At 38.4% G+C, this 16,915-nt stretch overlaps 1 protein-coding gene across 1 annotated transcript; it reads left to right on the top strand.

Moving 5' to 3' along the window:
* Positions 1–986: 986 nt before the first annotated feature.
* LOC121260736 (60S ribosomal protein L8-3) lies at positions 987–2,700 on the top strand. The gene is made up of 2 exons (XM_041162733.1): positions 987–1,559; positions 2,175–2,700. The coding sequence occupies exons 1-2, from the start codon at positions 1,120–1,122 to the stop codon at positions 2,515–2,517; spliced, it is 783 nt and encodes a 260-aa protein (XP_041018667.1). The 5' UTR covers positions 987–1,119; the 3' UTR covers positions 2,518–2,700.
* The last annotated feature ends 14,215 nt before the right edge of the window (positions 2,701–16,915 follow it).

Below are 16,915 nucleotides of genomic sequence, written 5' to 3'. Positions count from 1 at the left end.
GACAGAAGTCAAATAACAAGACCAAGATCTTGTCCAAAAATACCATAGCAGGAGGCTTTTTATATTGAAGATAAAATGATATAGACAAGGGAGATCAGAAGAGTACTCGGAGACTACATATAAGGACCTGTACGCTATACACCATACACCATTTAATTAAGAGTAAGAATAATTCTATTCAAAAACCTTTAGACTATACACCATCTACGTAATATAATTTGATTTGTAATATAAATTTTAAAATTTAAATATTACAAATCAAATTCTATCATGTAGATGGTGTGTAGTGTAAAGAATAAGGTTTAGTTTGGACAATGAGATGAGATGATCTGTGAATAATAATGAATAATAGTGAAATAGTTTGTGAATAGTAGTAAAATTATTTGAGTTGAGATGTTTATGTTTTATGAAATTTTGGTAAATGATAGAGAAAAAATTGAATAGAAATATTATAAAGTTAAAATATTGTTAGATTATTATTTTATAACATTATTTTTGTTTCAAGATTTGAAAAAGTTTAATTATTTTTCATGTTTTGTTTAAAATTTTAAGAAAATTATAATGATTAGATAATTATTAGATGAAAAAGTTAAAAATTTAAAATTGAAAATTATTTGTATTTGTGGTGTACTGATATAGAGATAAAATGAGATGAGATCTGAGGCTCTTGCTATCCAAACCAAACCTAATTTTGATCCCACAATAGTACTACTACTACAATAGATTATGAGTGCTGCTAGCGTGCTAGCGGGCCACCCAGGATTTATTGCTAGTACATTTCAAAACTTTATTTTATTTTATTTTATTTTCAATACTTTTTTAACATCCTAATTATTAAGAAAAAATAAAAGATACACAACTCCACTAATAATTATTTTCTTAATTATTAAATAAAAAAAATTAAAATATTAGAACAATAACTTTAAGCGATGACTTTTAGGGACTCTTATATAACGCCAACACTTTGAAACCCTACAGATCAAACCTCCCTGCAACGACGCCGTCTAACTCACAAACCCACCTATATATTCGACCCCAAACCCTAATCTTCCTTTTCCAATCCCCTCCCCCTTCCCACGCCGCGATACCAGAGCTCGGCTCTCTCCAATCCCACCCACCATGGGTCGCGTCATCCGAGCTCAGCGTAAGGGTGCCGGTTCAGTCTTCAAGTCTCACACCCACCACCGGAAGGGTCCGGCCCGCTTCCGCAGCCTCGACTTCGGCGAGCGTAACGGCTACCTCAAGGGCGTCGTCACTGAGATCATTCACGACCCCGGTAGAGGTGCTCCGCTCGCTCGTGTTACCTTCCGCCACCCTTTCCGCTACAAGAAGCAGAACGAGCTTTTCGTAGCCGCGGAGGGCATTTACACCGGTCAGTTCATATACTGCGGCAAGAAGGCCAATCTTATGGTAGGTAATGTCTTGCCTCTCAGATCTATCCCCGAAGGAGCTGTGGTCTGCAACGTTGAGCACCACGTTGGCGACCGCGGTGTCTTCGCTAGGGCTTCTGGGGACTACGCTATTGTTATCAGTCATAACCCAGATAACGACACTACCAGGTACTCTCTCTCTCTCTCTCTATATATATACATATATGTATGTATGTATATTTTGCTTCGTGCTCTTAGCATTTTTTACACCTAATATTTTGTAGTTGTGGGATCCGTGAATTAATTCTCATGGTTTTGTTCCTTTTGGTTGATTACTTTTAACATGGTTGCGTTGAGTTTTTCTGTATATGTTTGATGCATGAGCGTTACTGAAACATGAATCGTGATGTCTATGCGTTTTTTACTGTCTTTACAAGCTTGTAAACCGTACAGAATGTAAATAGATTCTCCGGATCTACTTCTGTTTAGGCTGCTTACTTTGGTCATTTGGCTCCAAATACAATATATTCATATAATAGTGAATGCAATTTTCTCCCTACATTATCCTTAATGAACGAAATTTACCACTGTGATGAATTGTTCTGTTCAATGGCACCTATATTTCTTGAATCCCAGAAGAGTTCTTGTATTGTACCATAAGCGTTACAATTCTTTTTTCACTACTAGCTATGGTGGTATGCTTATAAATTATATCGTGGAAACTTAGGGTAGGGGATGCTTACATTCCACTATTTTAAGCCAGGAATGTAAGATTTTCAACTTGTTGGTTGTTCATTTTAATAGGGTCAAACTCCCATCTGGTGCTAAGAAGATTGTACCTAGCGGCTGCCGAGCAATGGTTGGTCAGGTTGCAGGTGGAGGGAGAACTGAGAAACCCCTTCTCAAGGCTGGTAATGCATACCACAAGTTCAGAGTAAAGAGAAACTGCTGGCCCAAGGTTCGTGGTGTGGCAATGAACCCAGTTGAGCATCCTCATGGAGGAGGTAACCACCAGCATATTGGACATGCAAGTACTGTCAGGCGTGATGCTCCTCCAGGTCAAAAGGTTGGGCTTATCGCCGCAAGGAGGACCGGTCGGCTCAGAGGACAGGCTGCTGCCACTGCATCCAAGTCTGATAAGGCTTAAAAAAGTTTGTCTGAATAGAGGTCTTGAAGGAGTATCACATTTTAGTGGTGTTGCTTTTGAGATCTTTTTGCTTCTTCCATTCATAGATCACAATGTCCGAGACTAGTTGGTGAACTTTTTTGCTGAAATTTTGTTTGTATTATCCGAATGTTTTATCTATGGTGTTTGGTTTTTGCACTTCTTGAAATCATTCCAATTCCTGGCTCTCGCTCTCTCTCTGGTTTGTTTTTAATCAAGATAAATATTAATTTAGGATAGCATAAATGAGGTTGAGGGGTAGCCCGAGGAATACCCCAAACAAGTTTGTACAGAGCTAGCAGTTAAAAATAAATAAACGGGAAATGGTTTCATTTTGCTGGTCTCATATTTCTTGACAAGAAGCGGAGAAAATAAATCAATTTGTGTATTTTTTGTGCAATCCAGAGTCGGATTGTCTTGAAGTGCACTCTGTATCTTGGTTGAAACAGCTGTTGTTGGACGGTAATACCAATTTGTACAAGAAGAGAAGAAATATCACCACTAGGGTGATATTGTGAAGCATGTTTGCCGGTGGCAGCGCGCGAGAGATGTGCTTGTTAAAATTGGATTTAATTGGTGGAGGTGATGATGTATTTGGACTTCATGGTGGACAGCAGCGGAAGGCGGCAAATCGAAGCTCCAAATGCCCTTTCAAACCAAGCATAAGAACTAGCGAAAGCAAAAGAACACTTTAGGCCTATAAGTTATTTGATAATAAGGAGGGAGAGGAGGCGGTTAGAGGTTGGAAAAAGCCGGTTCCGAGCTAAAAAAATGGTGGTGCTTGGTACTCGTGTGTTGGTAAAAAATGATAAAGAGTAATACTCTATATAGTATATAGGCCTATAAGCTACATGCAATCTACTAAAAAAAGTGAGTTGTTTCCTTTCAACATTTTTTTTCAAATTATTTTCCAATGACAAGAGTATGATGCTACTGGCTTCTATATTGAAGGGAGTCGACTTCAATAGTGGGGCGCGAGACCCTTGATGAAGGCTAGATGGTGACAGGTTAGATAATCAATGACTGGAAAAAAAATACCACAAACTAGATGTAGAGAGCAGAGCACTAAGAAGATATAGAGAACAAGAGGAATAAGGACATAATAGAAGAGGGGGAGGGGAGAGAGAAATAGACGCCTCTCCCTCTAGGTTAGTGTTGGGATTGAGATTTGTTTGTGGAGAGAGAGAGAGAGAGACTATCAGCAATCCAAATCTTTGTTGATATGAATATACATATTTTTTCATAGATATAACTTGGGAAAGAAGTTGCATGCTTGTGGTGGCTGCAATTGCTAACTTGTTGCTATAGTCATTGTAGCTAGAATAACATTGTTCACCCGAGTGTGGATCCAGGTATCCGACTATAGCCAGACCAATACTCGGCTATACTCGGATCAATACTTGGCAATATCCGAACTAGTACCAAGGTGTGTAATGCAATCCAGGTACCCACTCAAGTACTTGAAAGTACCTGTATTTTTAAATCTCAAAAATCTGGTTATTCGGGTATCTAAATTTTGTAAAATATCATATTTTTAAAACTTTTTTAAAAGCCTTTTTTTTTTAAATGAATTCTTTTTCAAGAAAGAAATATTCTTGAAAAAAAAAAGGCAATGAAATACTCAAGGGGATATGTCCCTAGGGCGTTTATAACTTGTTGATCCATCTATGCAAACTCAAGTATACCTATCTTAAACGTTAGGAAAAATCTACTCTTCATCCGGTTTTCCTATCACATGCCACACGAAACCCACATGGCAAACCGGTCTAACAACGACTTCGGTCCACACGAAACCCACGTCTCCCTCTCTCTCGCCTCTCCCCTCAATGCATCTCGCCTCTCCCCTCCCTGCTCTCTATTGTCCTCGATTCTCAAATTTGTTTTAGGCTGTAAGATGCATTTTATCCACTCATTAATTGGGAATGGAGCAAAAACAGATGTATCCATGGGCCTTTCTTTCCACATCACTCTAGTGTTCCTCACAGGCTCTCTTTGCTGCACTAATCATTTCCATGATGCCGGCTATTTTCCCCGTACCTCCGTTTCTATAGAACCAAATAGCATCCATGATAATCACTACATGTAAAGAAAGACCCAATCATCTCCATCATGTTTGGTTTTTTCCCCTTGTGGATAGCTCTGTTTCTATAGAGCCAAATAGTATCCTGTATAATCACTCCATGTAAAGAAAAACTGTTGTCTTCTGCTCTCTGTTAAAATAAGTTTTAATAGAGGCAGAGGAAGAACATGGTGGTAGATGTGAAGAGGCCGCTGGAGGAGGAAGAATGTGAGGAGGAGGAAGAACGCGGGGAGGAGGGAAATTCGAAAATAAATGTTTGGGGTATTTTTTTCTCAAAACGCAGGTTTAAAAAAAAAAAAATAGCCACTTCACGCTTCGTGTGGTGTATGTGGGGAAATTAGGTAGATATGTAGAAGCACTCCTAGACTCAGTTACTTTATATACTTCCTATGGCCTTCAATCTTCTGGGTTTCTGCATCACATTTTAGCTTAAGCGCATACCCTTCTAGCGAATTGATCGAAATATTATAGTTAATTGCCTAGAAAACACTAGTAAGCATATCTACCACTTACGTTTTCATTCAATTTTCTTCTCCTTTCCTACGTCTTCTAAGCAATCAAAACAGAATGAAGAGAATCGTTGATGAACTTATTTGACAAATGAATGGATCTCACGTTAGACAAGATCTATTCTAACGTTAAGACATGAGGCAGAGAGGGTCTAGGAACTACGATTTCTAAAACAAATACGAAGGGTCAAAGATCGAGACACAGCCCTAAGGCTATGGAGAAAGATGCTATTCACATAGCGTTTGTGGACACATATTTTTCCAAATAAAAGCCCTATCTAAGTAAAGCTTCGTCTATGATTTTTCCGGCCCTAGGGGAGTTTACTCGACCCATTCTCCAGTCTTCCGCACTGCTCAAGTGCCATCCTCTCCAAACGCATACACACATAACATGTGATCAAAATGGTAAATATATAATAATATTTCCATATAAGGATAAATGCACAACAAGATAAAAGATGAACACGCTTGCAACTCTATCAACCAAAGTCAATGCTTGATTCTCAATACGGAAAAGCTTTTGGCTTAATGGGATGGCTAACACATCACGTGCTATCTCAGTAAGGATAGGATAATAGATTGTATTAATCAACCACCAATCTAAAATATCAAAATCAAGTGATGTTTTACATACCTTTTGGATAAATACCTATCCAGGTCTGATCTAAACTTCATAAAATCCTCATCCTCAAGCAACTTATCTAATACGAGATCAAGTCTACATGGGAGGAGTGCCGGCTCATTACCAATGTTTATAGAAGTAGTACTTAACATTCCTTGAGTCACATTAGAACTCTCCCCGCTAACCACACGAATGTATTGTATTGCTCGATCACGTGGCTTAAAAATGAGTTTAACCTTTCTCTCTATCCTCTCCACCAACTTATTATCCCTTTGCACTTTTTCAACCAAAACCTCATAACCTTCATCTTGTATCGTGGGTTAAGCACAAAAGCAATAAATATCATCAAGTTGAACCTATCCGCGCTACCCGAATACTTTAAATACTTATTTTTCATATTTGTTTTCCATGGAATAGTGATGATATCATCAATTATATAAATATAATTTAATTGTCTTCAAATACACACAATTTCTAAAAACAAACATTAATAGTCACATATAAAGAACCAGAAATATTCAATCAACATCGTAATTTTTTTTTTTTGCAATTCTAAAAACATTTGTGCATTTTTTCAATCACTACAAGTGGGGTTCACGAACTAAGTATTTTTCAAATGTTTTTTTTTTTAATTTTTTTGAGCAGTACTCAACATCAAATACATGAAATTTCATCTAGTATGAACATTCAAACAAGACATCATCCCACCAATCTTTTTCCTTGCAGCACAAGTCTTGAAATTGGCAAGTTTTGCTGGACCGTTGTTGAAGACTTTGCATATCCGACGGTATCCTTAATTTTTATTACAAAATCATAAACATCTTTCAAGCCGTAAGTAATAATTAAGTTTAATATATGGGCAGCACACCGATGTGAAGAAATTCGCCATATTGGTTAGTACAATTATTTTGCTTGATCTTTTTCCTTTAATAATCAATATAAGCACGTCGTTAGAGGGGCACTATCAATGGTGAGGGTTAAAATTTTATCAATCCTCTACTCTTTCATTCCCAAGTCCAACACCCTCCCAACAACTTTGCCCTTATGGTCAGAAACTTGACAAAACTTAAGGATTTTATTATGCAATCTCCAATCCAATCAATGAAATATGCAGTAATAACTTCATATTCTACATTGACATCCAAGTATCAATGGTAAGACAAATTTTTTGACCACTCAACAACTTATTTAACGTTAGCTTCTCATTTTTGTACAACTTAACTCTTGTTTGTTTTCATAGTCATTCTCATCTCATCTTGTCTAATTATTACAACTTTTCTAAATTTTCACACAAAATAAAATAAACAATTCAATTTTCTCAAATTTCAAAATAAAAATAATATTAAAAAAAATATATATTTTAACAATATTTTATTCAACTTTCAACTTTCATCTTTCATCTCAACTTATCTAATCTCATCTGTGAAAACAAACGAGGTCAATCTATTCGTAAAGTCGTTCGGGATGATAATATAAATCTGACTACAAATCATTCACATACTCTATAAATCTATTGTGCTCCACAAGCACAAAAGGCAATCCAAACTTAATAAAAAATCTTAGCGATTAACCCTAGATTTTTCTGGATCATACTTCACAAGCTCTTGTAGACTACACACTCTTCCCTCTGCATCATTCTTAATACTCGATTTTTTATTTTTTAAATTCTTTTAAGTCTAAGAGGAGAAATTAGGTTTCTCGTCTTCTGAATCATCTATTCACTCCACTTCAAAACCATATTGAGACAACTCTCTTTGTTATCCTCATCCTCTTGCCTGTTAGAGATAATATCAAATCAAAATGATATGACAACTATGAAAATTAAATCATAATAATATCAAATCAAATTATCTTCATCATTGCTCCTCCACTCATTCAATCACTTTCCTCAAGCCGATCAACGATTCAATGCGATTGTTATGCATGCGGGAAGGAACACCGGCTTTAAAGGCACAATAGGGATAGCATGAAGCAATGCAGAAGTAATGCAGAAGCAGTTGGATGGGCAACAACAACCAATTCAGATGCTCATAGAAAGGTTAGATCAAATGCATGATATGATGAGAACTTTAATTGAACACCATCATGTCCCTTCTCATGGGGAGAATTTGCAAGAATCTCGTATGGTTCTTCAGGAAGATAGGGGGTTTATACCCAAAGGAGTAAGGTTGGAATTTCCCCATTTTGATAGGAACAACCCTGTAGGTTGGGTTTTTAAAGCAACCCAATATTTTGATTTTCATCAAACAACTGCAAATCATAGGCTTTTAATGGCCTCTTATCACATGGAGGGGGAAGCCCTTACTTGGTATCAAGATGCTATTGATACAGGTCAGTTTAAGGGGTGGGACTCATTTGTTAAGGCTTTGCAAGCCAGCTCGACTGCATATGATGATCCCATAGAGACTTTGACACGTTCGAACAAACTACCACTATTGCTGCTTATAAGACACAGTTTGACGGTTTGTCCAATCAACTAAAGGGACATTTAGAGAAGCATAAGTTAAGTTGCTTCTTGAATGGTCTCAAGGATGAGATTCGATTGCCTATTAGGATGCTCCATCCAATTAATTTAAGTGCTGCATTTGGATTAGCTAAAATCTAAGAGGAGTATGTTGGGAGTTCAAGAAGAGCTTTGAAGGGAGTTGTGAGTAGTGGTGAAGGACAACCATTTGGAGAGAGTGAAGATGCTAGTAGAAAATTTCAGAAGAATACTGGATTTGGCAGGAAGATATCATCTTTGAAAATAGAATGAAGGGTTTGTGTTACCATTGTGATGAGAAGTAGAACCCAAGCCATGTTTGCAAGAATTCGAAAATATATTTCTTTCAAATAGAGGAAGGGGAAGTAGAGGAGTCATAACAGGAAGTTGAACTAGAAGGCACAGTTGTTAGAGAAAAAGAGTTTGAGGCACCAAATGAGAAATTGCAAAGTTTTATACATGCAATTTTGAGTTCACCCAGTGCTAATACTATGAGAGTTAAAGGTGTAATTGGACAGTAGTCTATAGTAATTCTTGTGGATTTAGGAATTACACATAACTTCCAGGATCTAGGGGTGGCACAATTAGCAAAGTAGAAGGTTGAGAATGGAATTACTTTGCAAGTTAAAGTTGCAGATGGAGAAAAATTACTGAGCCAGGGCAGATATGAGAATACTGTACTAATAATTCAAGGGAACAAATTTCCAATGTCTTTCCATGTGTTGACATTAGGAGCGTGTGATGTGGTACTAGGGGTGAGGTGGTTGAAAACACTTGGGCCTATTATGTGGGACTTCCTCAATATGACAATGTAATTTCATATTTATGGTAAAACAATGATGTTGCATGGGTTGTGTGTGGGGGAAAGTTCAATAGAAGAAGGCAATTGTTTCTTTAAACTTTATTCTATAGAAAAAAGGGGTTGGTTTCTGCAGTTGATGAATGCTAAAGGCAATGATGAGACACTAAATTGTCAGAAGGAAGTTAGTGAGTTGTTTGCTGGAATTTCAGAAGGTGTTTAAAGAACCCACTAGGTTACCACCTTCAAGAGAATGTGATAATCATTCTCAAATAAGGAACCCAACCTATTCCAGTGAGGCCTTACAGGTATTCTTATTATCAGAAGAGTGAAATTGAAAAAATAGTTAAGGATATATTGGTGTCTGGAGCAATTAGACTAAGTAATAGCCTTTTTTCATTACCTGTCATTTTAGATAGGAAGGTTGATGGCAGTTGGAGAATGTGCATAGATTATAGAGCCTTAAATCAAGAAACTATCAAAATAAGTTTCTAATACCAGTGATAGATGAGCTCTTGGATGAAATGTGGTGGGCTTGAGTTTTTTCAAAACTTAACCTCAAATCAGGCTATCACCAGATAAGAGTAAGGACAAACAGATGTGCATAAGACAACCTTCAGGACACATGAAGACCATTACGAGTTGTTAGTGATGCATTTTGGTCTCACCAATGCTCCAGTAACCTTCCAAGATTTGATGAATGAGGTGCTCAAGCCCTTGTTTAAAAGGTTTGATTTGGTTTTTTTCAATGACATCCTGGTGTATAGCAGAAATTTTGAAGAGCATTTGTTGCATTTGAAAGAGATGCTGAGTATCTTGAAGCAACATAATCTCTTCACAAAGGGATCAAAATGTAAGTTTGTAGTGAAGGAAGTGGATTATTTGGGTAATTTAATCACCAAGGAGGGGGTCAAGGCAGATCTAGCAAAGATCTCATCAGCGCTGGAGTGGCCACTACCTAGTTCTTTAAAATCACTTAGGGGTTTTTTAGGACTTACTGGGTATTACAAAAGTTCATCCGAGGTTATGGATCCATAATAGCACCACTAAAAACCTTATTGAAAAAATATTCATTTTAGTGGAATGATGAAGCTACTGCAGCTTTCGAAACACTGAAGAAAGTAATAACACAACCTCATGTCCTCAAGCTTCCAGATTTTTCAAGAAGCTTTACAATAGAATGTGATGTAAGTGGATTAGGTCTTGGAGCATTGTTGATGCAAGATGAGCAACCTATTGCTTTTTATAGTAAAGTATTGAAAGGGAAGGCTTTATTGTTATCAACATACGAGGAGCTATTGGCTTTAGTGAGTGCAGTGTAGAAGCGAAGACCATATCTCCTTGGGCAAACTTTCAAGTAGAAAACTGATCAGCAAGCATTGAAATTTCTATTGGAACATAAGGTGTGTATTGAGACCCAACAGAAATGGATTACAAAATAGATGGGATATGATTTTTCCTTTGAATATAAGAAATGAAAGAAAAATAAAGTTGTTGAAGCATTGTCAAGGAAGTAAGAAAAGGAAGAATTAGTAGCACTGTCAGTAATTTCATTTCCAAACCCTGTGTGGATTGAGGAGCTTAAACAAAGCTACTCTTTATGTCCAAGAATTGAGGAGATTTACTTGCACTTACTGAGGGGTGTTGATGGTGTTAAGCATTATTATTTATAACAAGGAATATTGTTGAGAAAAAGGAAGATGGTCATTGTACCTGGATCTGAGTTTTAGGCAAAGTTCCTACAATATATTCATGATCATAATCCTCAGGCTAGACACATAGGGGTATCACAAGACACTGAAGAGAGCAAAGCTGAACTTTTATTGGGAAGGTATGAGGAAGGACATTAAAAAGCTAGTCAAGGAATGTGATGTTTGACAAGTGAATAAATATGAGGTAATACATCTTGTTGTGCTATTGCAACCACTGCCCATACTAGAAACTCTTTGGACTAATATATCCTTGGATTTTGTAGAAGGATTGACTTTATTGAATGGGTTGAGTGTGGCACTGTTTGTGGTGGACATACTCACTAAGCATGCTCATTTTTTTACTCTTTCTCACCCTTACACAACAATTAAGGTTACTCAAGTGTTTTTCTTAGGGGTATTTGGATTACATGGAATGCCTAAGTTAGTAATTTTAGATAGTGATCCAACTTTTATTAGTATTTTTTGGAGGGAACTCTTTCAGCTTCAAGGCATTACTTTAGCTTTTAGTTTAGCCTATTATCCACAGACAGATGGATAAACTAAAATCTTGAATAAGTGTTTAGAAGCTTACTTGAGATGCTACACGAGTACAAAGCCTAAAGATTGGAGTTCATGGCTTTCCTTGGCTGAGTGGTGTTACACCACTACATCACATTCATCATCCAAGATGACTCCTTTTGAAGCATTGTATGGTTATTTGCCCCCAAAACTTTTGTCTTATGTGCCAGGCACTACCAAAAATGTAGCTGAGGTCGAGAGAAGAAGTGCTAGTATTGCTGAAAGAGAATCTGAGATAAGTTCCAGAAAGAATGAAGTTTTTTTGCTGATAGAAAAAGAGCTGAGAGGTATTTCAATGTTGGTGATTGGGTTTATTGACGGAAGTCTTTTTCTTTGAGGCACAACCTAAAATTGGCTCCAAGGTATTATGGGCCATTTTAGGTAGTTGCTAAAAGAGGCACAGTAGCATAAGAACTTGCATTATCAGAAGGGTGCAAAATCCATCCTACATTCTAGGTTTCTTGTCTTAAAAAGAAACTTGCCTAACACATTGCTACATTACCCACATTATCACCTATAGATCGTGATGGTAATATTCAGGCTGAGCCTGAACAAACTTTAGATCATAGAATGCAGAAGAGAGGTAACCTAGCAGTCACTGAAGTTTTGGTTAAATGGGTTGGAGCTCCACCAGATGACAGTACATGGAAGTAAGGGTGTAAATCGGTCTGGTCCAATTTGGGGGGTGTTGGACCGAAATTTGTGGTTCATCATTTTTCCTGGACCTGACCGGACTGGTAGCTATCGGTCTGGTCCAGTCCGATCGATTCGTTCAGTTCGTTTGGCCCAATTATTTTTTATTTTTTTCTTCTTTTCTTTTCAAATAAATTAATAAAAGAAATTTATTTAAATTATTAAATTAAAATTAAGTGAATTATTAATGTGGATTATATAACTAACTCATTAAAAAAATAATTTATATGGTCAATGATAATAAATTAGATAAAAATTATATCATTAACTTATATAATTACTATATAAAACTAATACATTAAATTATTAAAAATATTTTTAAAATATATATTGGAGTTTGGTCCAGTCCGGTCCAAAATTTATAGAGCCCGAGACCGGACTAGATTTTTTTGATCCACAATTTATGGGACTGAGAGCGACCGGTCTGGAGTTTGGTCTGGTCCGATTAGTTTTTCCGATCCAGACTGAACTCCTTACACCCCTACACGAGAGTCATTATGGAAACTAAGGGGCCTTTATCCACACCTTGTGGGCAACGTCCTTTGATGGAGAGGCCATTCAACAAGCATAGCAACAATAGTGAGTAGAACAACAGTAGCATAGAGACAAATTGGCATAGAAGTGAACAACTGGGAAGAGAAGTCAATACTTAGCCTTGTGGACAAGGCTCTTTAAGCAGGGGAGATTGTTATGTATGTGGAAAGGGAGGTTGATAGTGAGTTGAAAACGGTGCATGTAGCATAATGAAGTGAGTTGTTTTACGTATAGAGTGAGAAGGGGCGTTTTGTATTAGTGAAATGGGGCATTTTAGGTGTCTGTTGCAAATAAATGGAACATGGTGTTTTGTGTAATTAGAACATTAGTTGTAATACAATGCGTTTTGTATAAGCAGAGTATAAATAGTGGAAGGAAGAAGAAAATGGTATCAAAAGTCTTGTAGAAGAATTACAGTGGAGGAAGGATTTTGCCTCGAATAAAATCCAGAGTTTTCCCTCCAAGATTTTCATTCTTGGATTTCTTGGATTCTTGTTTTTGGTTCTTGTTTGTTTCTCTTTTTGTTCTTGAAGGAAGAACGTCCCTAACAACGACCATGTTCACTTTCATGACAAATTGTTGTGTCTTTGTCAAAACTTAGGCCTCGTTTGGATTCGGAATGTATTTCATCTCATCTCATCTCATTATTACAACTTTTCAAAATTTGCACACAAAATATAATAAAAATCCAACTTTTTCAAATCTGAATTCAATTTTTTCAAATCTCAATTCAACTTTTTCAAATTTCAAAACAATAATAATATTAAAAAATAATATTCTAACAATATTTTTTAAAATTTCATCTTTCATCTAAAACCATCTCATTTCATCTCTGAATCCAAACCAGCCCAGTGTAATTTGCATTCCTCAATACGTGATTTATGACATAATTTTGGGGGGGGGGGGGGGGGAGATTTGAATTGGTTCAAGATTACTTGGCAATCAACATCTAAGGTTATTCAACTATTAGATACTCTGAAAATAGAAACATTTAACAAGTGCGGCTCTTATGACTCAGAGGATGTTTGGAAATAATTTCCATCTCATCTCATCTTATTTCTTTCCCAAACATCATTCAAATACAAAAACTTTCAAACTAATTATTATAATTTTTTCAAACTAATCATAACAAATTTTCAAAATTATTAAAAAAAAATCAACTTTTTCAAAATAAAATAATATTAAAAAAATTATATTCTATCAATATTTTAACTTTATAATCATTTTTATTCAACTTTTTCTTTTTCATTTCCCAAAACCAAATAAATACTTAACTCAAATTATCTCACTACTATTCACAAACCATCTTACTACTATTCACAATATTATAATCTCATCTCATTCTTCAAGCATCCCTTTAGTAGCACGTTGCTCAATCATTTGATGAAACTAACGCATTAACCATACTCCAAATAATGCCTAATAATTTTACAGTATTACTACATACAGGTAGAAGTGCTGAGGTACTGTGCATGCCGCTGACTTGACATTTTGCCACATCAGCTATTATATTATTAAAAAAAGGAAGAAAAGAAGAAAGAGACAAACAAAGTGTTAACGTCATGTTTCGTAAGCCTTTGGGACGGATTCCAACAACTCGGGTCTTGGGTCTTGAGTCTTTCACCTGCACACTTAAGAAAACACGGAGAGTGAAGGGCTTTGGTGGAAGCCGAGGAGTCTCCAATGCTAAAGTCAGTATATTTCCTTCATAGTTTGTGCATGAGTTTAGAGGAATCAAAGAGAGTTCTTTGTACCTGGGGGTTGGCTTTTATACTAGGTTTTTGGGTGGGGCCTACTCCTACTTGGCTTTGGGGAGTCCATGTCACTTCAACTGTTCGCTTAGTCAAACCCTTTAATGCGGTGTAGTTTCTGGGGAGTGGCGCCATTAATGCGGCGAGGCTCCCCGACTCACTTTACCCTGCAGACATTCCCTATTAAGCCCATTCATGCCTGCTGTCAGAAGATCAAGGGTTCTCCATATTTTCTGCCTACCTGCCTGCGCATGTTCCTGAGGGTAGGGTGTCGGGTGTCATCGGGGAGGCATTAGAGCGGCAAGTCTCATATGCCCTTACTGTCCACTTTTCTCACGTGTGGGTGAGTTTTGGTCTTGGGCCGAGTACTCTGCAGAGGCCCGTCGACTCCTTTTAGAGGAGGGGCATTGGGCTTGGCCAAGCTTTCTGGCTTACTTCCATAGTGGTGCCTCGAGGGCTTGTTATACGGGTCGAAAGAAGGGGAAACTCCCTTACAGTTACCCCGCCAATTCTTATCGGACTAGTCTGATGGGAATTCCTTTTTTCCTTCATCTTCATGCTATTATTTTCCCCCAATCGCTGCCGTGAAGATCCTCTTCCCTAGAAATGGGTGGTTATTACTCTAGTGGCTTTTCTACTTGTCAGGTTCTGGGCTCTAGATTATGCACGTATGGTTTTTTTGTCATTTAATGATGTCAGTCAACGGTTCCTCTCTTGACTTTATTGGCATGTTTTTTTATGGTTGGATTTTGCATTTAATCGCATTCTTCCTATTCCTTCAACATTGATGTTGTGAGAAGACTCTTCCTCTTCACGTCGCATCGTATAGTACATGTCGAGGGATTCGTGCACGTCTTGCTAGATTCGTGGGGCGCGTGCGTTCCCAGGACTTTGGGATGTTAACCGTCGCTAGGGTCTGTTTAAATTCCCCTCCTTTGTCTCTAGAGCCCTCTTCTTTGGCCTTGTCCTTCATTCTTTTATGTTTTTACCCTTCTCAGCCTAACGACTAGACTCCTCATACCTGTCTTGTTGCACCGTTTGGTTTCCCACGTTGTGTAGTGTCGCTCGTTTCATAGGATGCAATCCCTTTCGCATCCCCCGTCTAACACATGGGTATGGAAGGCCAATCGTCACTTCCTCTTTAGATAAACATGGCTTTTCTCTCTTTTCCCCCATTTACCACATCCTCGTCTCTTTGTTCTCTAATCTTCTCCATCTCTTTGCTCGACTCCTTTTCCTTTCCATTGCTTTTCTCAACTTCAATCTTAATGGCTCCCAAGAAGACCGTTCAACCCAAGGTTCCCAGGGAACTGGACCAGCCTGAGGTTCGCATCGCGGAGCAATTCTATATTGGTCACTACTGGCATTCAAACGTCACCCTTGAGTTTTTGTCATCACTGGCTTCCACCTTTCACGTCCCAGAGAAGGTGGTTTTTTAGGCTCCTGGACCACGTGAGGGGGTTGTTGATGTTGGGGGTTATGCCTTAAAGGTTGCCCTTTTCCCTAGCATGTTCTCTTGTGGGCTAAGGTTGCCCTTCCTCATCATGTTTGTAACCTACTAGATCGTCTCACATTGGCCCCCTTTTAACTCCACCCAAATTCTTGGAGGATCTTGATGTGTTGTTGTGTCGACGACGAGCTTTGTTGAAATCAAACCCGGAGCATGTTGACCTTATTGGCCGCAAGTTTCTCCTTACCCACAACCTCATAAAACATGAGGGAAATACTTGCAGTTTCAAGGCGATGCACTCCCTCGTCTCTTTAGAATAGTGTTATCGCAAGGTCAAAGACTGGACCTCCAAATTCTTCTTCGTGTCTGACCGAGGGTGGTAATTTCTAGTTCGGTAGGTGAATTGTCGTAAGTTCCCCGTTAGGGCCATACGGGGGGTAGTTCCTGACAACAAAGCGATAAGGCCGATGGCCTCTCCCGAGGAGTTACATCGTATTGCTCTGGTCAAAGAATGGGTAAAGAATCACCCATTCGATGTCCTTTCAGATTCTCTCCTTTGGGAAGAAAACATAAGGGCATTTTTACCTCCTCTTGGTCACACCATTTTTTATGACCGCGTCATTCCTATGCAGTCCAAAGCCAACGGGGCTCAGAAGCGTTCCTTGAGCCCAATTCCGGCAGGCAAAGGGAAGAAACTCTGCACGGAGGTCGCTAGGGCTGACAGTAGCCCAGTGTCCCCTCTTGGTTTCCTTTGGGACAATCGTCGGTGCTAATTGAGGTACGACGTCCCCCACTATTTGTGCTTGCTCCACTGCAAGCCCCATCTATCCATCCTTTGAGTCCACCAAGGAGGTAGGGGGAAAGAGTCTTGCCATCCTAGAGGCACCGACCGCTCCTCTTTTTGTAGCCACTTTGATCACGTAACTCATCTCAGTCGTGGTCCCTGTGATGCCAGCTGTGCCAACGGGCCCGCGTAGGTTGTCCCGAGGAGCCAATATGCTCTCAATGCATTTCTACGGGGCCCTCCTGGAACTAGCTCCTCATCGGTCAACTCTGGTAGAGCCTCCTTCTGGGTTGAACATGGAGATGATCCCCTCATCTTCATCCACAGTGCAATCCATCATCGGAGGTCAAGTCTTCGAGGGTGTTGTTGAGGATTGCATTAGAGGCCCCAACCCAAGTGTGGAGAG

This window comes from Juglans microcarpa x Juglans regia, chromosome 4D, assembly GCF_004785595.1.
Source record: "Juglans microcarpa x Juglans regia isolate MS1-56 chromosome 4D, Jm3101_v1.0, whole genome shotgun sequence".
NCBI classification, from domain to species: domain Eukaryota; kingdom Viridiplantae; phylum Streptophyta; class Magnoliopsida; order Fagales; family Juglandaceae; genus Juglans; species Juglans microcarpa x Juglans regia.
The sequence above is the reverse complement of the archived record's forward strand: the minus strand, read 5'-3'. Positions and strand labels throughout refer to the sequence as shown.